The 27,254-nt window shown below is 39.3% G+C and overlaps 1 protein-coding gene across 1 annotated transcript in view; it reads right to left on the bottom strand.

Moving 5' to 3' along the window:
• LOC118811224 (scavenger receptor cysteine-rich type 1 protein M130-like) overlaps positions 1-27,254 on the bottom strand; it is a 74,348-nt gene that overhangs the window by 34,341 nt on the left and 12,753 nt on the right. The window contains exons 3-12 of the mRNA XM_036575385.1: positions 25,047-25,054; positions 23,082-23,379; positions 22,613-22,927; positions 22,167-22,490; positions 21,762-22,091; positions 17,874-18,179; positions 17,616-17,687; positions 17,076-17,399; positions 15,391-15,420; positions 15,145-15,303 (exon numbers count right to left, since the gene is read on the bottom strand). Of these exons, the coding sequence (XP_036431278.1) occupies positions 15,145-15,303; positions 15,391-15,420; positions 17,076-17,399; positions 17,616-17,687; positions 17,874-18,179; positions 21,762-22,091; positions 22,167-22,490; positions 22,613-22,927; positions 23,082-23,379; positions 25,047-25,054 (2,166 nt within the window). The remainder of the gene's footprint in view (positions 1-15,144; positions 15,304-15,390; positions 15,421-17,075; positions 17,400-17,615; positions 17,688-17,873; positions 18,180-21,761; positions 22,092-22,166; positions 22,491-22,612; positions 22,928-23,081; positions 23,380-25,046; positions 25,055-27,254) is intronic.

Here is a 27,254-nt window from a genome sequence, read left to right as displayed (position 1 = left end):
ATCACTGCTGTTTTCTCTGGTCTTTCTTATGGTGACTGATGACTGAGGGAATTTGGCCTGTGTGTCTCCTCATATTCATACCCCAGTTTGAAACATGAAGTCATGGCTGAGCATTTACATGTTACTAATAACTCAGGTGAGCTTACAAACATAAAACATTAATGAGGATATCCTTCAGTTAGAGTTCACTCTGAAGAATCTGTAGAGGTGCCAACAGATGTGTCACATACAGTTTTGAAAAAAATATTGATTAGAATACTGAGTTTGATAGTTCATGTTTATTAATGTTAAAGAGCTCATACTGTGGATTACTTGATTTTTCTTCTTTGAAATGAATGAGCTTGATTTAGGATGTCAACGGAGTATTGTTAAAGTTTCAAAATATAATGTTCACTCCTCAATACATACATACTCAATACTTCCTCAATTTGATGTCACAAAAACAAAGCATTTACACAGATCCAACTATTCAGCCTAACACAATGTAGCTCTAACCATCCATGTTTAAAATTTCTCATTTTGAAAATTTCTCTCTGTACTTACTCTATTAAGTACAGAGTCAGTGATCCTCAACACAGAACAGAACCACAGAAAACCAATCAATACAATAAAACATGGCTTAAACCAACAAATACAAAAAAACAAAGAGAAACACTGAACAAAGAGAGAGAGAGAGAGAGAAGTTTAAAATGATACATCTGTGATTCTGTGATAGCAAGAATGTACCGGCTGTGGTGAGTGTGATTGTGGAGGACAGAAGAATGAGGGCCACACAGCTGTCCATCTCCCTTTGACCTGCACACGGTCTGTTCAACTCAGCAGCAGAACAAGTTTCACCTCCACTCCCCCAGAGAGACTGAAGAAACTGAGAGAGAGAGAGAGAGAGAGAGAGAGAGAGAGAGAGGCTCCCCACAGCCGCCAATCACACTCACTATTACCTTATTAGAAAGAGAAGAGGAAATCATCAAACATTTTCAGTGACAAATCAGAGGAGGAGTTTTTTTCTTTCCCATATTTATCAAAAGAGCGTCAGCACTGATGAACAGAACTCCACCTCCGTCTCTAGAGGTGTATGTGTGAGGAGAGATGCTTGCAGCAGTGTGGTGAGAAACACACCAACATACAGGAGACTGACTTCAGAGAGAGGAAACACTCCAGTGTAATACAGCATTAATGCTGAGTACAGATACACAGAAATACTGTTTTATCACTCAGTTAGTTAAAAGTTAAAACTAAACTAAACTTATTTACAGATGTTATTTTACTTACATGAATTGAGGAAAATGCTGCTTTTTAATGATTTTGTAGAGAGCACAGTGTAATAAAATCATGATAAAAAAACAAATACAAAATAACAATTTAATAAAGGCAATAGATTTGTTTTAAAAATGTATACATTTTTATCACAGTCATTTAACTGATCACTATTACACATACTTAAAGTACAGCTCTTGGTTTAAACACGGCAGTACATTTTCTTCGCCACAAGATGGCAGCAGAGGATTAATAATCAGTGAATTTAGTACTTGTGAGCTGAAGGTGGTGATGTACATATCTCACTGTACTGACCAGCTGAGGTCATTGCTAGTGTTCTAAAGTGGCTTCTGTGTCTCTCAGATGTATAAAAATTTTTTATAAAATTTTGTAAAATTTGCCTCAAACGTTTAATTTTCTTTCATGCTTTCATTTCAGCACTTTAATTTAAATCTAAAGCATCTGCACCTCTACTCGGTTCCCTGCAGGTGTGAATAATAATTCTGAAGTACTGAAATAATAAGGCAGAATGATACTGAAATAAAGTGTAAGATTAATGTATGTGAGTGAGTGAACATTTTTAATGTAAAAAAAGTAATCATGTAAATTAAAAATTAAGAATTATTGTCCGATCAGGAATAACAGACCAATCAGCATTACTGCCCTGGATTCTGGTTAAAAGTGTAATGCAGTAAATTTTCACTCTTTAAAAATAATACAATTATAATTATAATAAATATTAATAATTCTATGTTAAATGTACTAAATAAAGATCACTCCAATGAACTTAAGTCCTTCTACAAGGTCATCTTTAAACTGAAAGCTGTGCTCTGTCATTTCTGGTTCAGGATTTGTTGCTGAAATAAAAAGTGCAGTATGAATAAATAACCATTATATGAATTTGTATATAAAAACACTGTGACACTCCTTTAATCACATTCCTGACCAGCATCTATAACATAATTTTCACTACAGTCTGTTCACAGCTCAGTCCTTGTGGATTTCGAACATTTTTCTGAAGATTTTTTATTAATTCCATCTTTCAGTTCAGAATCAGGTGTGCTATTAATTACAACGTTAATTGATCTGTGGAATCTTTCATCAATTCCTCTTTAAAATGAAGGTTATCTGGATGTGAATGGATGTTTACAGTATTCAAATGAACTCTGACCCCTGAATGTCACAAATTACAGAGAACTGTATTTAAACTGTGATGAACAAACTTAAATAAAAACTGAGTGAGTCAGAGAGTCAGTGAGTGAGTGAGTGAGTAAGAGTGAGTAAATGAGTAAGAGAGAGTGAGTGAGTGAGTGAGTGAGTGAGTGAGAGAGAGAGAGTGAAAGAGAGAATGGGTGAGTGAGTGAGTGAGAGCTGGAGCAGTAGTGTGTGTTTGCAGAGCTGAGCTGGGCTGAGTTCAGGAATCTAGGACTGCTGACTCTACACCTCCCAGCTCTTCATGAGGCAGGTAGGTCTTTCTCACCAACAGGAGATACAGGTAGAGGTGCAGCAGCAGCACTAGACACAGCCGTGCTTCATTCCACCTCCACCCTGATAAACGTTTCCACCACCACCGGCACCTGCACCTGCCTGCAGAAAGCTCATAACTCATACAGTCATGTGTTTGTGTTCAGTGTAAAGCCTGACCAGATCTGACTGGATCAGTGGACTGGGACCACTGAGGTAAGGCAAAGTCTGATGGTCAGTGTCTGTCTCCTGATTCACTGTCGCACCACTTGAACTTTACTCTGTTTCATGCATGACTATGACTGTATGTATATTGCTTTTATTTTATTGCAGAGTATTGTGATATCTTTTGTAAATATGATTTATTTTATACTTTCTTTCTTGCTTTCTGTAACATCGTACTTGAAGACAAAACATTTTCCTCACACACACGTACACACACACACATGTTTACTGGAATATTAGATTACAGTTTTGGATCTATAAATGTGATCACAATTTAGAATATTAGATGAATATTTTAGATCTGAGGGACACACAGTGTTGGATTTTACAATCATTGTTTTGGAGTCATTTTGTTACTAACTTGGAATCTAAGATCGTCACCATGTACACATGTAAAAGAGTTCTCACAATACACCTCTCCCCACACTTTCTTCACCAGCCAGTGTATAATGTCTCTGAATAGGCCGTTACCATACAGTCATTAAAATGAATTGAGGCCTGAGAATCATTTAGAGGGAGGAGCATGGGAATGGTAGCACTGAAAGCGTCCAAATTGTACAAGGTCAAACTAGGTCAGAAGTCAACAGACCAGGCCATGTCTGTAAATACATATTTGGAAAAAAAAAATTCCAAATTATAATAAAAACTGCTGTGAGATTGTAGTTGGGGTGTGTGGGGTAGAAGTGTTGTGTAGAAGAGGTAGCAGTGTATATGTATGTGCGCATGTTTTATTATCCTGGTGGGGATCAACATATGACTGCACACCTAGCTCGTCAGGACCGATTGCTCAGTGAGGAACAGCTCTCTGATCCCCACAGGCACAATCATTGCAAATGACAGAAAATTTCTCACATGCCTGGCAGTTTCACTAAAAACAGTTCCCCACAGGGAAGGTTAACTGAACATAAAGTGTGTGTGCGTATAGGTGGTGTATGTGGAAGTGTGCCCCTTGTGGTCAAAAGCATAAAAAACTCTGTATACGTTCTTTAAGGTGACATAATACAAATTTCATATTTAATATTTTTTTTTCTTATATGCAAAACCAAAAAATTACAAATGAGCAATTCATAAACATTAAAATACATGTTTTAAAACATGTTTGATATTTTGTTTATTTATTGCCTTTTTCCAGAATTTTATTTTGACAAATAGTTTTGGATTTAACTAAGTGATTATATGATTTAATTACATGATTACAGTAGTGACATGCAGTAACATACACTCAGTTGATTTATGGTGTAGATTAAGAGTGTCCAGTTTGGTCTCCTCATATTACTTAAGCCTACCTCATTTAAACAATGGGTTAGTATGCCCCTTAAATGCTATTTGGGCATTCCTCTTTTAAAAAGTATGAACTACAATGGCTAATTGAAAGGCTCATATAAAGCCAACTGTATAAACTTTAACCCCCAAACTTGTTCCCTTATAAGATAAGCAACCTTTGACCACCAAACACCAAACTCTGTTGCCTCATGGCCTAATTTGCACATGCCCAGTTTTAGGTCATAGGGTCCCATGGTTGGGCCTCGGTTATGTAGGTTTGTAGGGTAGTTTGTAGTGGGTGGACTATGATGGCTTACTGAAAGGGTGGTATAAAGCTAACAATGTGACCTTTGACCCACAAACTTGGTACACTCGGTCATCTCACAGCCTAGTTATGTGGGTGCCTGGTTTGGAGCCCATAGGGGCACAATTGTTTTACAGGCCTCTTAAATGTTACTTGGGCCTTCCCCTGTCAAAGTGAATGGCCTATGATAGCTAATTGAAAGTGTCTTTTACAGTACACTGTGTGACCTTTGACAGCTGAACATAGGACACTCACCCAGTTTGGGCCCCCTAGGCACCATGATTGGTTAGTAGGCCTCTTAAATATTACTAAAGCATTCACTTTTCAACGTGTATGGGCTACAACAGCTTATTGAAAGTGTTTTAAAAAGCCAAATGTGCAACCTTAGACCCTAAAACTTTGCACACTTGGTCACCTGACAGCCTATTGTCAGGTCACCTGACAGCCTATTGTTTGATCTTCAAGACCTCTTAAAGATTATTTGGGCCTTTCCTTTTCAAAGTATACAGCCTAGGATAGGTTATTATATCTTATTGAAAGTGTCTTATTGTCTTTATAAGACACTTATTGAAAGTGTCTTATAAAGACAATCATGTGACCTTTAACCCCCCATGACTTGGTCAAGTCATGGCCTAGTTATGCAGGTGCCCAATTTGTTGATTAATAGATTATATGTTACTTGGGTCTTCCCTTTTCACAGGGTAAGGTTTCTGATAGTTGATTCAAAGTGTGTTATAAAAAAAATAGTGTCACCTTTGACACTGAAACTTGGTACATTAAGTTGCCCTATGGCCCAGATTGTGCATGCCTCTAGGCATCATGGTTGGGTAATAGGTCTCTTAAATATTACTTGGGCCTTCCGCTTTCAAAGTATATGGCCTACTACACCTAATTAAAAGGGTCATATAAAGTCAACCATGTGACCTTTGACCCTCAAACCTGGCACACTTGGTTGTCCCATGGCCTAATTTGTCTCCACTGCTACCATCCCTTCCCCAATATGGCCTTATGCAGGCTCCTAACAAGGCCTCTAGAATGCCACATAAGTGTGCATTAACCTAAATTATTGAGTCTCCATCACTACCCTCCTCCCCTTCATTATAAAATTATGCGGGACACTAATAGGGTCTCTAGAAAGCTCTGTAAGTGTATAGTCACTTGATATACCAGGTTCCCATTGCTATCACCCCTTTCCTCGACATTAAATTATGAGGGACCCTAACAAGGACCCTATCTAGAATGCTCCATAAGTGCGCCTTCACCTGACATACCAGGTCCCCACTGCTACTACCTCTCCCCCTCAATATAAAATTATGCAGGAATCTAACAGGGTATCTAGCTTCATAATTGTGTTTTCAACTACCACATCATGTCCCTGAGTGTGCTGAGTCTGGGGGTCAAAGGTCACACAGCTGACTCTTTCAATAAGTCATTGTAGGCCATACAGTTTTAAAGGGGAAGGTCCAAGTAATATCTGAGAGGCCTATTAACCAACTGGGCCTGTACATCATAGACCATGAGGCGATCGAGTCGTGCTTTTGTAGGCTAAACACTTTGAAAGGGGAATGTCAAAAAAATATTTTAAGCTTCAGGGCCAAAATACACTTTGAAGTGTACTTTGAAGTAATGTTTAAGAAGCCTATTAACCACCAATCATTGTTCCTATGGGCCCCAGACCCAGCATGCTCAAACTAGGCTGTGACATGACTGAGTCAAGCTTAGAGATCAATGGTCGCACAGCTGGACCACACCCAATATACTATACAACTATACTATACTATACTGTACTATACTATACCCAATAAAGCTATACAACTCTTTCGATAAGCCATTGTAACCCAATACACTTTGAAAGCAGAGGTCCCAAGTAAAATTTAAAAGACCTTTTAAACAACCGTGGCACTTAGATGAACCAAACCTTGTATGCTAAGTTTGGGGGTCAAAGGTCACACAGTTGGTTTTATACAACCCTTTCAATAATTTCAATAAGCTATTGTAGCCCTTACACTTTGAAAGGGGGAGGCGTATGTAATATTTATGAGGCCTATTAATCAGTTGTGGCCCCTAGAGCCCCCAAACCAGGCTTGCTCAAACTAGGTCATGACACAACTGAGTATGCCAAGTTTCAAGGTCAATGGTTGCATGGTTGGATTTGTACAACCCTTTCAATAAGCTATTAGATATCCTTTTTTAAATTACTGGTCCCCACATGGATGTATGTGTTTAGGTGTGTTAGGGTGTGTGTGGTAGAGCTGTTTTGGTGTGTGTAAGGGTGTGAGTGGTATAGCTATTTCAGTGTGTGTGAGATTGTGTGTGGTAAAGTTGACAAGGTGTGTTTGATGGTGTGTGTGGTAGAGATGATTAGGTGTGTCTTTCGTCGAGGTTCTCGCGGTGCCGCGCTCAACTGCTTTCCTCTTTCCTCACATCTTCTCGAATCTGCCTCCTGCCAAGTAACTGGACCAATACTGTTTCCCCCCAGTTGAACTTGTCTTTTTATATTTGTATTGGGTGTGGTTGACGGTGTAAGAAACCTTTTGGGCATCGTTATGACAGTCTAGCAGTTGGTTACTCTTTTATTATTGATTTATGTTAAGTTCTTAATTTTATTTATTTAGTATATAAACCGTTGTCTCTCCCTTTTTAATCCTTTACAATCATCTTTTTTAATTTACTATCACCGCCAGCCTCAGCCCCCCTAAAATTTATGTTTAGTTGAAAAAGAAAATCTGTAAGTAGTTTTTTGATGTATTTTTGCTCTTTTAGAAGATTTGGGTAAGTTACTTTTATTTTTACTGCATTAATAATATTTTCACTGTCAGTTTAAGCCTCCCACTTTTTCCTCTCATCTTATTTGATTTCATTCTTCTTTTCCTCTAACTTGTCTAACTTGTAAAACACATACCCCTTGAGGATACCATACCATAGCATACCATAGTGACAGTTAAGAACCTTTTTTCTGGGAGTATAGGTTACAGTGATTTTTGTTATTAAACAACATTTACAAGCAGTATTGACTTCTTTTTTGTTTTTTATTTTTCTCCCCAATTTAGTTGTGTCCAGTTCCACCCACTAGCTAAGTATCACTATAAGTCATAGGTCATGATTCACACCATACCACCGGCACTAGGAGGGTGAAGGCTAGCACAGGCTATTACTAAACATTTTTATAAGCAGCTCTGACTTCTTTTTTTTTTCTCCCCAATTTAATTGTGTCCAATTCCACCCACTAGCTTGGTCTCACAACAACATCATCATCATATAGCTCAATGCACTTGGAAAAGAGCACTAACTGTCGGTTCTGTCACGTCAGCAGATTACTGTAGCAACACTGAGAATCAGACAGCAGGATTAAATTCTCATTTAATTATTTTGTATTTATGGAGTGTTGAAGAAACATCATGATGTAACATTTCTTGAGTGTATGTGAGGCTTTTGGTCCGTTATTGTAATTTTTTTTTATTTTATCATTATTTATAAAAACACAATCTGAACAGAGCAGTTTAAAAAATACAGCCCTAATACATTACAGCAGTGATTTAGTACAGTTCTCTCTTTAAATTCTTCAATCTGCATAGTTTAATGTTTTCTTTGCTCTAATACACCTGATTAAGTGCATAAGATTTTACAGTGAACTGATGAAAATGTGCAGATGATGAGAGCACTGAGACTGATAGACACTGCAGAAACGTCTATAGAAGTACAGATCTTTTACACTGTAAAACATTATTTTATTATGTTAGCTGCTAGTGTGGACTCTATAGCAATTTACTGAACAACTGTATTAATTAGACCTACGTTACACAATGGTGTAAATCAAGTCACTGTAATGTGAGAATGTTATCAATGATTATGAATGTTTCAAATACTATATAGCGCACATGACATCTACTAGAATACCCACAAGTCTGAACCTCCCAACCAATCAGAGCAGTGGGAGCTTCTCATTCTCAAGTTGTGTTACAAACTGCACTGTGTTTGTACAGAGCCAGTTCAAAGGGAGTCTGGACACTTCCTATTTCTCCTATTATACCAAAAACATGACTTCAAACACTCAAACACTGTTATACAGTGTTCAGAGTTCAAAAGCGCTCAACATAAAACCGTGATGGAACATTGTTTGCTGTTCTGTGTTGAGAAAATCAGTGGATTTTTCTCTATGAAATGATTAAGGATTTACAAACTATGATTTTGCAAAAGCTCCAAAGTAGCCCATTCATTTTGAACTCACTCTGGGGTGCCCTCTGGTGTTTGACAAACCTGGAAGATGTTATTGAGCGGCAGATCTTATTGGAATTTGTCCTTTTCTGCAATTTGATTCCTTTTTTCAAGTTTCTGTTCATTTTTCTAGAGTATAATTTAATTATAGTTTGATAAACTTTTTTGCTTAGTGACAACTTTTGTCACAGTCATTGAAAATAACTGTATGGAAGATGGCAAAATTGCTTCCGTAAATTCCTGATTTGATAGATGAAATTAAAAAAAAGTTTCTAATATATTGCTTTTTATGTATTGCCTTTAATATAATTGCCTTTGTCCCAGTTGTTATTTATTTATTTTCTGCTGATCATTATATAAAACCCTAAATGTATTAAAATGTGGTTCATAAATGCTTCTTAATGAACTGCCAATTAAACTAACCCTTTAATAAAACCATTTTGTAAGTTATTTTTTTTTTATTTAAATGTGTCACATCAACACAATTGGTTTAACTGAAAACGCAGATTAAAATATTAGCCTGACTTTATTGCTAATTGAGTTAACAAGTTTTTCTACAGTGCACAACAAACTACTTTCTAGGGTGAACGTAATTTATTGTCGTCACAGCAATAGATCCCATATATTACACAGTTAAATCATAGTAAACTCAAGATGCAGAATTTATTATGCCTGAGTGGACATAATCTCAAATTATCATCATAATAATCTCATAATTATTATATGCTTGCAAATAGCATGAGAGAGAAAGACCAGACAACTTTTCTTACAGTGCAGCACAGTATAAGGTGAGTAATTATGATCTAGAGATGCTCTGTAAACAGTTATAAGGAGCTGCCTGATTTTGAATGTCAACACTGATAATAGAAACTGTCTCCAACACAATCAGTGGGTTAATTTAGCAGCTCATACAAATTTATTACAGTAAAACAGTTCTTTCCTTCCTGTGTCTGACTGAAGATGTTCAACATCTTTTGGTACCTTACTGTCATGAATGACCTACAAAAAATAAAAGGCCCCCTTAGTTGTCACAAAATATCTTTAAATTGGATTTTGTTTTTGGTACAAAATGCTTTCTATGAAGTAAAAAGTTGAATAAAAATGTACATAAACATGCAGGTGTTTAATTCCTCTATGTTGTTTTTGTGATGTGTAAAGCTAACAGCAATATTTATACTCAATAAAATATATTGAATTCTGATCTAAAACAAAGTCATTTCTTGCATTTGAAGAGGTCTGAGTGTAATTTCCTGAGGAAGGACACTGGGTGTGTCCACTTCTCTTAATCACATGATTCATCTCTGTCTGAGGCTCCTCCTCTAAGTCGTCATAATCTGATCAATGTATTTAAATCTTTTGAATAAATATATACATCTTTTTAGAGTTATGTGTCCCAAAAAAGAAAAAAGAAAGCAGAACGTTATGTAGGTCTGTTAAATATGCAGGCTGTAATTCAGATCAAGTTGCTCACTAAATGAATCTTTTTCTTTTATCTTCGAATATTTTTTTTTCTACCAGCATTTCTTTCCAATAGTTTTTCTTCTCATATTTATCAAAACACCACCATAATGCTAAGATGATCCATGTGTAGAAGAAGCTACAGAGCTGCCAGTGAATGAGTTTACTCCAGTCTGATTCCCCTACATGGAAGACCTTAGTGCAGGACTCTTAACTCTGGTTCTGGAAGGCAGGTGTCCAGCACAGATGCCCCTGTTTCCCTGTTTAGTGATCAAACACACCTGATTTAACTCATCTGTTAATTACTATGTTTAGTCTGGACACCAACCCTCCAGAAACCCCAGTTCTACAGATCTACACAGTGCCCTTAAATGAAACAACCATCAAAAACACAACCAACTCTGTTTTAGTTTTGAGCATCTGCACTGTCCCATCATTCTTAGAACACAGTTAGACAGATGTAGAGAGGACTGATTACTGATTCCCGTCCTGTCTAGAGAGCAGTGTGGCACTAATCAACTGTTTCTTTATAAAATAGTCTCTGCATCAAAATAAAGAGGACATTGTTAATTCATCATTGATAACAAAACTCATTTATCGCTAGACTTCCTGTGCACTTGAATTAATTACTCTACCCTCCACACTCATATGCATCTGCAATGTAGCAGCATACACAACATCCCCTTTACCAACATGGGAAAATAAAATTTAAAAATAAGCAACAAACCAGACATTTTACTGTATTGAAGTTTCAGTTTAATTTTCTTTTTACAATAATATATATATATATATATATATATATATATATATATATATATATATATATATATATATATATACATATATATATATATATATATATATATATATATATATATATATAAATAAAGGAAAAACCTGCCGTAATGTTTGAGTTTGGTCCAGTGGTAACAGCATCATCATAGTTATCTGTCATGTCTTCTGTCAAAATGTAGAGATAAATGTCATTAAATCAGCATCAGTATCATCAGTGACTGTGTTCATGTTTGAGATTACAGTATTGTTACATTACAAGTCAAACCTGTTACAACAGCTGAGCTCTGATCAGCAGTCATGACGTCATCATAATTCTCCGCTATGTCCTCTACACCAAAACACAGATATTTAAAGGATCAAAACTACATTTTGAATGACTGTAGGTGTCTGCAACACGTATTTGTCAGCTGTTTCAAACAAAATGATTGAAAATATTATGAGCCTAACATTAGCATTAGCACTATCAACATTTAATTAGGTTTTGTTTTGCATAGTTTGATTTTAAATAGTATGTGAATTGAATATTAGCTTATTTTAAACACATATGTAATTGAATTTACTGTAGCTCTGGGGAAGAGTCAACTTCCACAGACACTCCATAGTAACTTTACAATCACATTTATTTGATTATTCAACCTTCACTGCATTTATTATATTGCTATATTGTTATAGTTTATACATTTCTTTTCAATTTCTACTTTCTAAACTAAAACCCCAAAACAGAAACACACCTGCTACACTATCAGAGATCTGTCCAGCTGTGAAGACATCATCATAGTTCTCTGCTGTGTCCTCTTTTGCTGATTCACCTAAATCAAATAAAAGCAGACTGACCTTACAAACTGTGCAGTCATAGTTTTACTTTGTGGTTTAATATATAGATAAAAACAGGTGATTGATTACTAAAGGAGCCCACTTTTCAGGCCACTGGTGGTGACATCATCACAATATTCTGATTTTACTCCAGTCAGAGACTTTGCTGTAAAACGTTTTTTAAAATGTATTCATTTTAATTACATTTAAGAATCAAACATTCATTAAAAAGGTGTTAATACAGAAATTTCAGAATCCTAAAATTCAGTTTTTTTTGAGCTACAGTGTGTGAGTCCATTAAAATAGCACAAGAATTAATTTTTGACACTTCTGATCTAGAGATGAATCAAACGTTTAATTGGAGAAACAAACTAGACTCAGTATTATAGAGAAATTGAGGACAGTTAAAGAAAATCTGAAACAGTAAAGAGCAGTAAATATCATATAAAGCAACCTGGATAGAGACTGCAGTAAGTAAATGAATTTGCTGTGTTTTAAAACATCAAATTTACTGTAAATGGTTTTGCCATTACTGTACAAAATATGGATTTATAATGAATTTAATTTCTAAATGGTGATCATAACATTTCTCTGGTCATCTTACCTGAGAGATGCTCCTCATGTGCAGATTCCACATCTTCATATCCTGAATGCTGTGCTTCAGAGAGGATACTTCCTTTTAGAGGAGAGCAGAACTCTGTCATTTAGCTGTGCAGCTAACATGTGGAAGAATACAGAATTCCACATAGTTTTGTAAAGTTTTATGTGCCCATGTAAATTAATTGCCATTGTATATCAATCCCAAATGCAACACAGCCATTTAAAGCTCACATCTTAGGCTTAGCAATGGTTATTTAATGTATTTAGGGGCTATCAGACAATGTGGTCAAAATTATAACTGTATTTGTAACGTGAATGAGTGTCTGACCCTTTTCTCTTCTTCTTCCCCTTTTTTTCACAAGGTATCACCAGTGCTGTTAATGCTTCTCACCAAGATTAAGATGAGACTATGTTCACATTACAAGCCTTCATTGCTCCATGCAGATTTTTGTTCAGTTATTCTGCATTTAAAGTTTACATTCAAGTTTGTAAGTGACCCACATTTCTCTCTTAGCTTTCCTGTAGCTTAAGAAACATGGATTTAAAATGATTTCATTTCTAAATGGCAATTGTAATATTTTTCAATGGAATCGAGTTACACATGCTTTTACCTGAGAGAAGCTCCTCATCCACATCCTCATATCCTGAATACTGTTCTTCAGAGAGGATACTTCCTGTTAGAGGAGAGGAGAATTCTGTCATTTAACTATCATAACATATATAGTGCTATCGAAGCACCACAAAATGTAGTAAAAATGCTGAATGATATTAGGTGTAGTGATTTATCCCTAACAGCTTGCACAATATTGGTCTGGACGACATTTTAATTAGGTTAAGCTCAGGTCAATTTGGCGAAAAAAAAAGAAGACAGAAGTGAGTGGATAGTACTCTGGAGCAGCTAATTTAGCTCTAACCTGAAGAGAAAGCTCTTCTGATCCCTGTCTATGGCTGGTTTTCTCAGAAAAAAAGTCAATAAATAGTATAATAAAGTATAATAAATAGTATAATAGTATTTATTCACTCTTTACTGTAAAACATTGCATTATTGCATTATCATGGGGCTTTTAAAAGGCTACTGTGTATGATAGAGCAAAATTTGTATTTTCTGTACAGCTTAAGTGTAACGATGGTTTGCTGAATTATGAAAACTCCACTGTATCATGGAAAACACCTTGTCTTTGATGTGGAAAGCATGGACATGGATTTGAAACACATTTGCGGTCTGATGTTTCTTCAGTAGGGAGCGCTGTTAACATGCAAGTTGCCATAGTGCTGAAGAAATCTACAGCTAGATGAAGCTCATGCACGCACTTGTAGTAATGTCTATTATAATGACAGATGAAGTACAGTGCTGTGAAAAACTATTTGCCCCCTTCCCGATTTATTTTATTTATAATTTGTCATACTGGGATGTTAGATCCAGGTCATCAGACAACTTTTAATATTAGACCAAGATAAACCAGGGAAACACAAAACCCTTTTCTTGAAATGATGATTTCATTTACTGAATGAAAAATGCTGTTCAGCCTTACCTGGCCCTTTGTGAAAAAGTATTTGCCCCCTTAGCTACTAATGAACCAGTTAACCAAATTCAGGTGACTACTGGGTTAAATTTCACTAGCCACGCCCAGGCATGGTTACTGCCAGACCTGTTTAATCTAAACATCACTTAAATAGAACTTGTCTGGCAATGTGCAGCAGACTGGAAGGTCTTAAAAAGCAGCACACAATGCTATGTTCTAGAGAGATTCAAACACAGATGTGAAACAAAGTCATTGAAATCTACCAGTCTGGAAAGGGTCAGAGTGAGAGCCATTATTCACAAATGGAGAAAACTTGGAAGAGTGGTGAACCTTCCTAGGAGTAGTCTCCCCAGGAATCTCCTGGGGAGACTTAATCCTTTGTATAAGGGTTTTGTGCCTGAAGTATTAAGTCAAAATGTCAAGAAAACATGTAATTATTTTGATTTCTTGAGTCACAAATTTAACTAGACTTGGATTCCTCCTGGAAACAGCTTTATACAAAACACAAGCCTAACATGAGGTTATACTGTGTTATAAGGTGTATCTGTGTTCATTTGCATGGAAGTTCTTAATTTTATTTAAAATTTTCTTTAATCAATCTATTTAAATTTTAGCTCTAAAAAAGTATCAGCATACGATTTTTGTGTTCCTTGAAATAAAATATATAATCTTTATTTAATTTTATCACATTAATTATAATGAAAGTATTACAGTGGTTAATCAGTAACAGCAGTTGATAAGACCCAGCTACCACTTTATGTGTATTGCAGAGCAGAGTAGCACAGAGCCAATATTAATAGGGAGAGCACAGGGAGAGTGGGGATGAACATATAAAAATATTCATTTCCACCCCCTTATGTCATTGGCCAACTGAATACATTTAATATTAACTTATAGTATTTATAGTAATATATAGTAATTATAAGTATAAATACACCATAATATGCCTAATGTAGAACACTCACCCCTTTGAGTGGCTCTTGCAGTATTGAATCTGCAGTAAATCTCCTCATAGACTCTCTCAGTGCCCCTACTCAAACCTTCATAGACTCCCTCAAGCCCTCTTCTCAGGCCTTCATAGACAATGTTGTCCCTCCTCTTAGAGAGCCCTGTGAAGGAAACAAAGACAAACAGTGAGCCAGAAGAGAAGACTGATGACAGATTGAAGGACTAATGATGTTTAGAGAATGTACAGAAAGTGGATTGTAGATGATCTCTGAATCTCTCTACCTCTCCTGAGCACTCTGTTCTGGTAAAACAGCACAACCAGAAGCACTAAGGCCAGGAAGAGCACCACTCCCAGAACCAGGAGAGACACTGGATAAATGGATGGAACAGCTGGTGGAAGAGTTTGTGGAGGAGTGGTTGTTCTCTTTGCTGTATAATGCACTGGACATGAAAATATTAACAAATACAGTAACAATGTTGAGCACTGAACAATCCATTTAGAAATATTTTTGAAAAATGACAGCGTACCAGTGGTGATTGATGTGGCAGCTGTTATGAGTGTAATAGTAGGGGGCTCATTTCTTTCTGTAAATACACAAACAAAAGATAAGTGTAGCCCATATTAAAATATGACTGCTCACACACCTAGAAGGTATTCAATTATTGTATTGTTATTTGTACAATTAAATGAGCTGAAATAATAATCATTGTCAGAACCCTACAAAGGATAAAGATGTCATTAAAACCGCTCAGCCATTGTAATTATATGCAGTACAGTAAAAGGTGTCTCTTTAAGAAACTCGTGTAACTTGGGGAAAAAAAACGGCAGTGCGAGTGACAAATCCGCAGCGCATTTAGAACAGAGAAAAGAGGGGAGAAACCGAAGAAACAGTGAAATAAAGCCTATTTTCTGAAAATAAAAGAACTAAAACCCTTATAAAACCAGCTTGAAAGCATTTACCAGACCGTCAACGAGACGAAGATGGGAAATTATCTTTGTTGGTTCGTGAAACGAGTCGGTTTTGGTCAGGTTTTTTTCTCCTTTCCTCTTTTGTGTGTTTTCTCCTCGTTCTCTTTCGCGTTCATCCACCGTTGTGAAATTGCGAACTGAGGCAAGTGTGCACCGCAGACACCAGATAGCGAGCCAACCCACAGATGTCGTGCCTGTTAACAGCTAAAACTTCTGAATTCTTTCCTTCAGTACGGTAGGAAAAGGATTGTATTGAAGTTCGAACTGTTTTTGGACAAAGCTATTTTTTATTGAACTTTACAAGCCAAGTTCAAAGGAAGAAAGAAGGATTTTTTTTTTGTTTTTCTTTTTCCCTTTCAACTTCGAGACATTTCTGAACAGTACTTTTCTGAGAGCTTGATTGAAATACTTAGTTGGACTGTAAACTCACTCGAGAGACTGTATCAAAAGAGCTGAGACTTTTTTTTTTATTTATTTTTATTTGACTTTTAAAGAGTTCTGTATTGAAACCATTTATATAGAGTCGATTCATGTTAAGGGTGATTTGTGTTCAGTTTTCCTCTTGAACTCCATTGTGCATGTGTAACCTGTAAACCTAGAAAAAGCAGAAAAAAGGTGAACTCTTACAATACTTAATCCGCAATTATTCTAAATAGGCGTGACCTATTGTTCCCGAACTAATTGAAGGAAAAACATACAATAAGTAATTAAAACCTTTATTAGCTAAATACAAACAATACTGATCCAAATCTAACCTAAACTAACTAAACTACTGTAAACTAATAAGGAAAGAAAAGATAAGCCTTAACCTTAACTAAATCTGCCTAATATACACCACGTCGGAAAATCAGATAACTTGATTGCATTTATTTTAACTGCTAATGTGAAGTTCTTTTTTTTTTTTTGGTTTGTAACCTTGTCCACTCAAGAGAACCTTCTACTAAACAGCCAAATACTCTCTTATGCTTGTGTCTCTGGTCATTTATTGTTCAACCACTCCCAATGAACCTAGAACTGGTCCAGTAGCATACTGTTGTGATAGACTTTGGTGCACAAGTGCTACACAAGCACAAGACTCACCCTCACTGACTCCTCAATTTTTTATTTTTTTTAGTTTAAACTGGTACTCTGGTTCTAACATTTGAGAAGTTAGGTATCAGAATCAAAGCTATTGCATATTAGCGGTATTATATTAATGGTAGGATGAACATGATTTGATTGGAGACTCAGAAAACTCAAAAATCCAGCAGACCTGCACAGGTGACTCCAGCGTGCTGACTGTGGGAGCAGTCAGTGTGGTTCTTCAGGGAATGAGGACAGTCCCACAGGTGAATCTCATTCCCTCTACACTTCACCCTGTTCAGCCAGATAGGCCCTTCACCAGCACCAAAGACAGCACTCCCATCAGCACTCAGCGCCGGCCCACAGCCCAGCTGCCTGCAGACCACCTGAGCGTCCCTGATGTTCCACAGATCATCACAGACAGACCCCCACTCAGAGTTATGATACACCTCCAGCCTCCCAGAGCAGATTGCCTTTCCTCCCCTCAGCCTGAGAGGCAGGTGATCTACATCACACACATCACACATGAGGAGAAGTGATGAGCCAGTCTAATCACAGAACTCAACAATACAGCTTTATTGCACAATACACATGTTTACTGTAATTACAAAAAACTGATTAAAATGCCATCAATATTTCTGTGAAGGGGCAACACACAGCGTTTGTGATGCTCTAGTTAATGATTCCTCTAGTTGACCTTTTTGTTTGCAAATGTACCTACTTGAGCACTGTCTGTGATGGAGAAATGAAGAGCATTTCACATGGCTCCGTAACACATGATCATTTTTCTTTTCTGTGAGTATGAAAAGATAATCATTGATTAATTTTATAATCACTAAACTTTTACACAAAGCTTGTTGCTTATCTGTTTGGTCCTCCACAGTATAGAGATGGATATTTAGAAAATTAAGACTGTTTATTTCACATTCTTCTAAAAAAAAAAAAATATCAACATACAAAAACACTCCAGTCTGCCTACCTGAGCAGGTAATGTGAGTAACCTCATTGCTGTTATCACAACTGTTCTGTCTCCAGGGTGAAGATGGACAGTGCCACAGAGTGGAGTCATGTTTCCTACATTTTAGATCATCCAGCCAGTTAGGAGCTGATTCCACTCTTGCTTTGAACCATGATTCACTGCCAGATTGTCCACAGTTCAGCTCTTGACAAATCAAACTAGCAGTTTCTGCATCCATCCCATTTGCACACACATTACCCCAGGTTCCATTGTAGAACACTTCCAGATTCCCCTCACAGCCCTCATTGAGTCTGATGTCTTTATACTCTGGTGGGAGAAAGATACTTGGGATACTTGGAAAAGATACCTTAAAGAAATGTACTGCTCTGTAATTGTTAAGTGCTGTGTTTATGTCAATATATTCAGAATTTTATCTATTTTTGACATTAGCTTTTTATTTATTTTTCTGCCTTTTATTTATTTTTCCACATTTTATTTATTTTTCTTCTCACTTTAGACTCTATCCTTCTCACAATTACATGAATTAGTTATGATAGAAACACTCTTGTTTCTTTAAATCTACAATCCCCTCACTTTCCATCACTTTTAACTTTGGACCCTAACTGGCTTAGTGAGATCCTGCGGGGGGGAAAGTGGCATCCCAGAGGAAAGCGGGCTGGCGTCAGGAAAGGCTGAGGGCTCGAGCATACCGAGCGCCACTGCCTAGATACTGCTAACCAATGTTCAGTCTCTGGAGAGCAAGCTTGATGACCTCCAGGCCAGGATCAAGTTCCAGAGGGACATTCGGGACTGCAACCTCCTTTGCTTCTCCGAATCATGGCTGAGCCCAGCAGTGCTGAGTTCTTCTCGCTTTACTGCATGGACAGGACAGTGGAGTCGGGGAAGTCGAGAGGAGGCGGAGTGTGTGTTATGGTGAACAACAAATGGTGCGACAATGCTGGCGTTGTTACTCTCGCACGCTCCTGCACACCCAACATGAGCTTGCTCACCCTCAAGCTGCACCCTTTCTACCTTCCTTCGGAGTTTACATCAATTAAATCCCACCTCAGGCCATTGGGACATTGCACTGTGTGAACTTCATGAAGCACTCACACAGTTTCAGGCACAGCAAAGAGAAGCTGCGCTCATTGTGGTTGGGGACTTCAACAGCGCCAAACTTAAGCGTGCAGTACCAAACTTTCACCACCACATCACCTGCCCCACCAGGAGCGACAGAACTCTGGACCATTGCAAATCCACACCAAGTTGGAAGAACTGGGACTTCATCCATCCCTGTGTCACTGGATCTACAACTTCCTGACAGACAGACCACAAGCTGTGCGGGTAGGAAAACACATCTCACCAGCCCTCACCCTCAGCACTGGAGCCCCTCAGGGCTGTGTCCTGAGCCCCCTGCTGTATTCAAAGTACACATATGACTGTGTGGCCACTTCCAGCTCTACCACCATTGTTAAGTTTGCTGACGACACTGTTGTAGTAGGCCTGATCTCTGACAATGATGAGAGGGCCTACCTGGAGATTAAGCACCTGGAGAACTGGTGTCAAGATAATAATCTACAGTAAGACTACAGTGGGCTACAGCAAGAAGCAGGAGAGGAGCTACCATCCTGGATGGAGCTGCAGTGGAAAGAGTAGACAGTTTCAAATGCCTTGGAGTTCACATCTCGCAGGACCTGTCATGGTCTGGCCACATCAGCTCTCTTCTGATGCCTAAGAGACTTCAGACTGCCCTCCAAAGTGTTACAGAACTTCTACATCTGTAGCATTGAAAGCATCCTCATGGGGAACATCATAGCCTGGTTTGGAAACAGCAATGGGCAGCACAGAAGGGCTCTCGAGAGGGTGGTGCAGTCAGCTGAACAAATTATTCAGACCAAGCTAACTGACCTGCAGACTGTCTAGAGCAAGCGATGCTGGACCAAAGCCAGGAAGATTGCGAAGGACCTCAGCCACCCCAACAATGGACTCTTCTCTCTATTGCGGTCAGGGAAGCGCTTTCGCTCCCTGAAGGCAAACACGGAGAGAATGAGGAGGAGTTTCTTCCCACAAGCCATCCGAGCTCTAAACCACAACAACAAATAGGACAAATAGGACCACCTCACACACATATACACCCATCAAACACAGGGCCCTGCACTAAACATTGATCACTTATAATTTATTGATATTACCCCCTGCTCAGTTGCACAGCATTGTGTTGTGTGTCACTTTGCACATTTTGCACCTTGCACTTTACTTTCAACAATACCATGTGTACATTGCACATTTCATATCTTCATTGTGTTTCCAGTGTATATTTCATAGATGGATATTACGTTATTTTTTTGTGTAAAATAGTGTTCTTTTATTTGAATGCTGCTTCTTATTACCTTATTGCTTCATATGAGCAGGCAGTTATCCAAGCATTTCACTGTTAGTTGTATTGTGTATGACTATGTATGTGACAAATAAAACTTAGAAACTTGAAATTGTGTGTGCTGGCACTGTGATTGTATTTAGAACATTCTGTTCTGCTTATTTTTGTTTATCCCTACATGGCCATGTCTGTCAAACTTGCCACTTGTCATGTATAGGCTGGGCTTAATATTGGCATCAGTCCAGCCATAAAACTACATCAGTCCGTTGTTTCACGGGTGGCTAGGTGTCTGGTACCTGCGAGCAAGAAGTAAACTTCAATTCTACAGACATACGGCTAGCTCCCCAGTTTGTGACAGGGACCTCCACTTGAGTAAAAGTACAAGTATTTGCCTTCAAATGCACTTAAGTATTGAAAGTAAAAGTACTAAAAGATTAATTACAACTTTAATGTCCTATTACCATTTTTGTTACAAAACTCTTGCTTCATTAACTCATTTTAAGTGAAAATACTCCAGTGTCACTCTTGGTAAATTAATCTTTTAATAGAATGTCATTAATTAGTCACTGATGTCTATTAAAATTAAAGCACAAAATGCTGAAGGCAAACAATTTCCATTAGGTAGAACTAAGTGGCTATGAAATAACTTTTTGCGAACAAGCAAAGTTTCGGTTTAAGATTTATTTGCAATGTAGTTATAAGTTTAAGTTTAACAAAAACATACTTTAAGCACAGGTTCACAAATGAGTTTTCCTTTACTATATTGCATCTGTATGTCTCTGTTCATAAACATAAACTAGCAAAAACAAGTTAATTATAAAATGAAATAGTGTTTGTATAAATTCAGAAAAAGACACATGCCAGTCACAACTGCATATGAGTACATATTTCTATATTGTGGTCTACTTACACAAAGTTAGGTTAGTTCCATCATTTATGTTGGCATAAGCACTCCCAAAATTTTACGCTGCTGCACTGACGTTGAACCGTACGACAAGAGAGCATGAAGTTTCACAAACAATGCTAATGATAATCAAAATGATCGATCCACAAAGAGACAGGAGTGCGTGGAGCTCCGGCGCCAGTACAGCAACCGAGACCCCAATGCGTTATGGCAGCCCCCCTACAGTTAGCCCACTTTATCCTCCAAATATTATGACTTTTTTCTCAAAATATTATGACTTTTGTCTTGAAATATTGCGAATTTATTCTGGAAATAGTATGACTTTATTCTCGAAATTCTATAACTTTATTCTCGAATTCTACTATTTTTATTTTTATGAACAGTGGCCCTAAAATGCTGTCACAGAACCATATGCTTGCACTGGGTAGGTATGTCCAACAGGTCAAAACAAGCTCAAAACAATCGTTTGTGATGGGGTTTGCATTCTTCAACCTATACCTGAGTATTTATCAGACATATTTTTGGTGTTTTAGGAAATGTTTATTCATTCCTTAAATATCTACTATTCTGTGGTAATGTTAAGCTTTGCTTTCATGTAAAAACTTTAACTTACTTAATATCCCCATACCTGAGCACACAACTCCTACGTCGTCCTTGTGTCCACATTCATCTTCTCCACACAGCTGAAATCTGCAGTTCCACAGGGACGTCTCATTCCCCTCACACTCCACCTCATTCAGCCAGATGGGTCCAGTTCCAGGTCCAAACCGGGCTGGTACCGGAGCACTGAGGGCCACTCCACACTGCAGCTGTCTGCACACTACCTGCGCATCCTCAATATCCCACAAGTCATCACACACTGTCCCCCATGAGCCGCTGCGGAAAACCTCCAGCCTTCCTGCACAGTCTCCCCCAGAACCAACCAGCCTGATGGAGCTGTAATCTGGGTTAAATTTACCTACACACACACACATAAGCATTATTTTTGGAGCCTTGTCTGCCTCTTTTGATATTTATCTGAAGTAATATTTACCAGAGCAGGTGATTGAAAGCTGTTCTCTGGAGCTGCAGTTGATTACTTGTGCACAGCTGCAGTTCCCCAGATGAGCTTCGCTACAAGAACAATTGAAACCCGTCACACACATGTGGCTGCGATCAGGACTGGACGGAGAGGAGCTGGAGAGGTTGATCACAGAGCCACAGCCCAGCTGTCTGCAGACCACAGAGGCCTCAGACTCACTCCAGGAGTCCAGCAGTACTCTCCTCCAGTCCTGCCTGAAGTACACCTCCACCTCCCCCTGACATTCCAACCCTCCAGACAACCGCACTTGCCCCTCATGAAACGCTAAAGAGGAACCTGAAGAGGAAAACATACTTAAGCACTTTCTGTTTTTATTGAGGGTGACTTAGACCTAAACAGGCATTAACTGACATGGTGTATATTATTGTGTGATGGACTACGGGATTCTGAGAGCTCACCACTGCAGATTACTCCAGCGTCCTGTTTATGGGAGCATGCAGTTCGACTCCATGATGAAATGGGACATTTTGACAGGTGTGTTTCGTTCCCCTGACAATCAAACACATCAGCCCAGATCTGGCCACTCCCCTCCCCAAACCAGTCTGATCCCAAAACAGCCACAGCACTCCCACACTTCAGCTGACCACAGAGGACTCTGGCAGCTCTCCTATCCCAGCTTACATCACACACAGTGCCCCACTCACTGAGGTACTGGAGCTCCACTCGGCCAGAACAGGAGTCCAAGCTGTTCACTAGCCGAGCTTGCGTGTGACCTGAATCAACATCACGTTACAGGAATAAACATGGGTAAAACTGGTTCAGGCCATATATATTGCCATGTATTGTGACAAGCAGTGGTTAGGCTAACTGGTAGTAAATAAATAAATCTTATATAAATTGAATCTCTTTAAAAAATGAATGCTTTACCAGCACACACCAGGCCTACATCATTGTCATGGGTGCAGTTGTGTGAAGATGATGTTGGACAGAAGTAAATCTGAGATTCATTGCCTCTACACTTAAGTTCCTCTGACCACACCTGACCCTCCCCTCTGCCAAAAGCAGCTGCTCCCAGCACCTCCACAGGAAGCCCACAGCCCAGCTCTTGACACACAACCTCTGCATCCTGCTGATCAAAGTCGGCATCACACACTGTGGACCAGGTCTCTCCATGAAGCACCTCCACTCTCCCAGAGCAGAGATGGAAACCATCAGCAAGTCTGGACTTTCTGTGACCTGTGGGTATTTGATTAGATTAGATTAGATTAGATTAGATAATCCTTTATTAATCCCACAACGGGGAAATTTGCGCTGTTACAGCAGCACAGAAGACAAAGCAGCAGGAAATATACAAACAATATATAAAATAGAATAAACAATAAAAATATAAAGATATATATGTATATGTACAAAGATTACAAGAAAAATATACAAAGTATTAAATTTAAATTTAGAAATGTAGATATGTATGTATTGTAGTGAGTAATTTGAAGTACATTAACACTGTGCACAGTATAGAAAAAGTAGCAGATTTATAAAACACTTGTTTGGTGTTCGGGTCTGTGGGACCCATTTTCAATGTTTACTGAAATCATGATCATTAACCACTTAGTCCAGATAGGGTCGTGGTAGCAGTTGGGAGAGCAGAGAATCCCAGACGGCCCTGTCCCCCGCAACTTCCTCCAGCTCATTCCGGGGGACCCTAAGCTACTCCCAGGCCAACTTGGAGATATAACCCTTCCAGCGGGTCCTAATCAGATGTCCGAACCACCTCAACTGGATCCTCTCCGGGATCCTCCCAGACGACCGAGCTCCTCACCCTGTTAAGTGTAATCCGCCATCCTGCGAAGAAAGCTCATTTCCGCCACTTCAATTATGATCTCATTCTTTCGGTCATCACCCACAGCTCATGACCATAGGTGAGGGTCGGGATGTAGACCCGACCGGTAAACAGACATCTTTGCCTTATGGCTCACCTCTCTTTTCAACACTACAGTCCGGTACAGTGACCGCATTACTGTGGCTGCCTGCCTCATTCTGCGGCTGATCTCTCAATCCCTCTTCCCATCACTCATGAACAAGACCCCGAGAAACTTAAACACTCCACCTGGGGCAGGTCCTTTCCCCTTACCTGGAACGGGAACGCCATCTTTTTCCGAGCTGCATACCAACCGCTTCACACTGAGCTGCAAACCGCTCCAGTGAGCGCTGGAGGCATCCATGTGATCCAGCCAAAAGGACAACATCATCTGCAAATAGCAGAGATGCCACCCTCCGGCCTCCACACATAATGCCCTTCTGACCTCAGCTATGCCTTGACAACCTGTCCGTGAATATCACGAACAGGAGTGGAGACAAAGCACAAACTTGGCGGAGTCCAACACTAACACCGAACGAACTTGACTTAAGGCCGAGTATATGAACACAACTCTCATTCTGGGCATACAGAGATTGAATGACCTGGAGTAGTAGCTCCAGCACCCCATACTCCTGAGGGAAAGTGTAGAAACACATGTAGACTGGGTTGGCAAACTCCCATGCCCCCTCAACAATCTGTGAGAGGGTAAACAGCTGGTCCATTGTTCCACGTCCAGGACGGAATCCGCATTGTTCCTCCTCAATCTGTGGTTTGACTAGCGGTCGGAGTCTCTTTTCCAGCACCTCGGCATAAACTTTCCCAGGAAGGCTGTGCAGTAGTTGGCACACAGTCTCCTGTCCCCTTTCTTAAAAATAGGGACCACCACTCCAATCTGCCAGTCCAAGGGTACTGTTCCCAAGGTCCATGTGATATTGCAGAGGTGTGTCAGCCACGACAGGACCAACAAGCTTTTGGCCACAGCTATGTCTGGCAGCTTCCACGATGGAGGTTTTGAACAGGGCCCATTCAGACACCATGTGTCCTACCTCCTCCGGATTATGAGAAAAGCTCCCCTGGAGGTAGGAGTTAAAATCATTCCGAACAGGGGCCTCTGACAGTCATTCCCAGCACACACTCACTATTCACTTGGGCCTACCGGTTCTGACCGTCAGTCTTCCCTGCCATCTAATCTAACTCACCACCAGATGGTGATCGGTTGACAGCTCAGCACCTCTCTTCACCCGAGTGTCCAGAACGTAAGGTCCCAATCAGATGAAAAGACAACAAAGTTGATCATTGATCTTTGACCTAAGGAGCTCTGGTACACTTATGAACATCCTTGTGTTCGAACTTGGTGTTTGTTATGGACAATCTATGCCTAGCACAGAAGTCCAATAACAATTCACCATTAGAGAGGCAGGCCGTTCTTCCCAATCACCCATCTCCAGGTCTCCCAGTCATTGCCAACATGAGCATTCACTCCAAGAAGGCTGAATACTCCGAACTATTATTTGTTGCATAAGCACACACAACAGTCAGAGTTTTCCTCCCTGCAATTTTTATTCGCATTGAGGTGACCCTCTCGTCCACTGGGACAAACTCCAACTGCACAGCAGGCAGCCGGGGACCCACACCTGGCGCTTCTTACCTTGTGCAACCCTCTCGTCCACTGGGACCAACCCCTATCAAGGTGTTTGGTTCCAGAGCTGACACTGTGGGTGGAGGTGAGCCTTGATACCAAGCTCTGGCTCCTTCGCCCCAGTGAGGTTACATTCAATGTGCAAAGAGCTAGTTTCTGCTGCAGGGGTCCATGCCACCAAGGGTCTCCCTGCCATCTCCCACTGGCCTCATGCTGGACCTTGCATGTGGTGGGCCCACACGGTCCCCCCACATTGCCTTTTTGGGCTGAGCCCAGCCAGGTGGGCTGCCCGGCCACCAGGCGCTCGGCAAGGAACACTACCCCCAGGCCTGGCTCCAGGGGTAGGTCCCGGTAACCCTCTCCTGGGCAAGGTACACAATTTCCTGCATCCCTTAGTCATTGAGGATTTTTGGATCAAGTTAGTCTGGGTCTTCACTCCAGAGCTGTTTGCCTTGGGAGACCCTACCAGGAGCATATTGCTCCAGAAGACTCCCTATAGCTCTGAAGATCCCTACACCACACAAGCACTTCCACCATGGCAAGGCCCCAATCCAGGAAGGGAGAAAAAATGTTTAATTTATTATTATTTCAACCCTAGATTCTTTAGCCTTTGCTCATTTTCTGTGAAGAACATATAAAATAACATTTTCAGTGACTTCTCACTGTTCACCCCCTACACATTTATACTACATGTGGTGTTGGGGTGGGTGGGAAATAAAAGTGTGGAGGTGCTGTGTGCCTTCACTCTGTTCTCCTCCCACATGGCTGGCTGTTAGTGTGTGTGTGTGTGTGTGTGTGTGTGTGAGGGTGGACAACATGGACAGGCTGCTGACTGGCTACAGCTGCTAAAGGAGAACTCTATGCTGGCCACTTATGATATTTTAAACATCTGGTACTTTTACACAAATTGTTATGGCTGTATTGATTAAAAAAAACAATAATGTGGTGGGTCCACCAGACCCCCCTGAGTAATAAAAACACGAACGCCATTTAAGGGTTACATTTCACCAATATGTAACAGTGGTTCTCAAGCTTTTTGGGTTTGCGTATCCCCTAATGCAAGATTTCTTCAGAATCCCCATCACCATTTGTGGTTTGCCTTCAGCATTCCCATTTGGTTGACAATTATTCAGTTTTAAGAAAGATGGAAGCAAAATTCATTCCTTCACTTGAGATAATAGGGGATATTTGACTAAAACTTGCAGATGGGATTATTATTGAGTTGTCCTCATGGTCTGAGTTGTCATGGATCATGGACTCAAAGATGTAATCATATAAAAACAGGGTCTCTTGATAAAATTTGTTATAGTTTATCTGTAGCAGAAACTTATAAAAATGTATTTTCATACTTATAAAAATGTATGTTTGTATGTTCAGAGTAGGCAGCAAGCAGGGTTTGGAGTGTTACTTTAAAAATGTATTCTGTTACAGATTACTGATTACCTGTTAAAAATGTAACTGTAACCTAATCTTGCTACATTGAAATGATGTAACCTTATTACTTTCCACTTCTTACTTTTATTTTTGTATTACTTGTCTTTAACTAAAGATGTAGAATTAAATAAAGTAAAAAAAAGAAAATAATTTCAACTAGAATTTTACT

The sequence above is a fragment of the Colossoma macropomum genome, unplaced genomic scaffold, assembly GCF_904425465.1.
Source record: "Colossoma macropomum unplaced genomic scaffold, Colossoma_macropomum, whole genome shotgun sequence".
Classification (NCBI taxonomy): domain Eukaryota; kingdom Metazoa; phylum Chordata; class Actinopteri; order Characiformes; family Serrasalmidae; genus Colossoma; species Colossoma macropomum.
The sequence above is the reverse complement of the archived record's forward strand: the minus strand, read 5'-3'. Positions and strand labels throughout refer to the sequence as shown.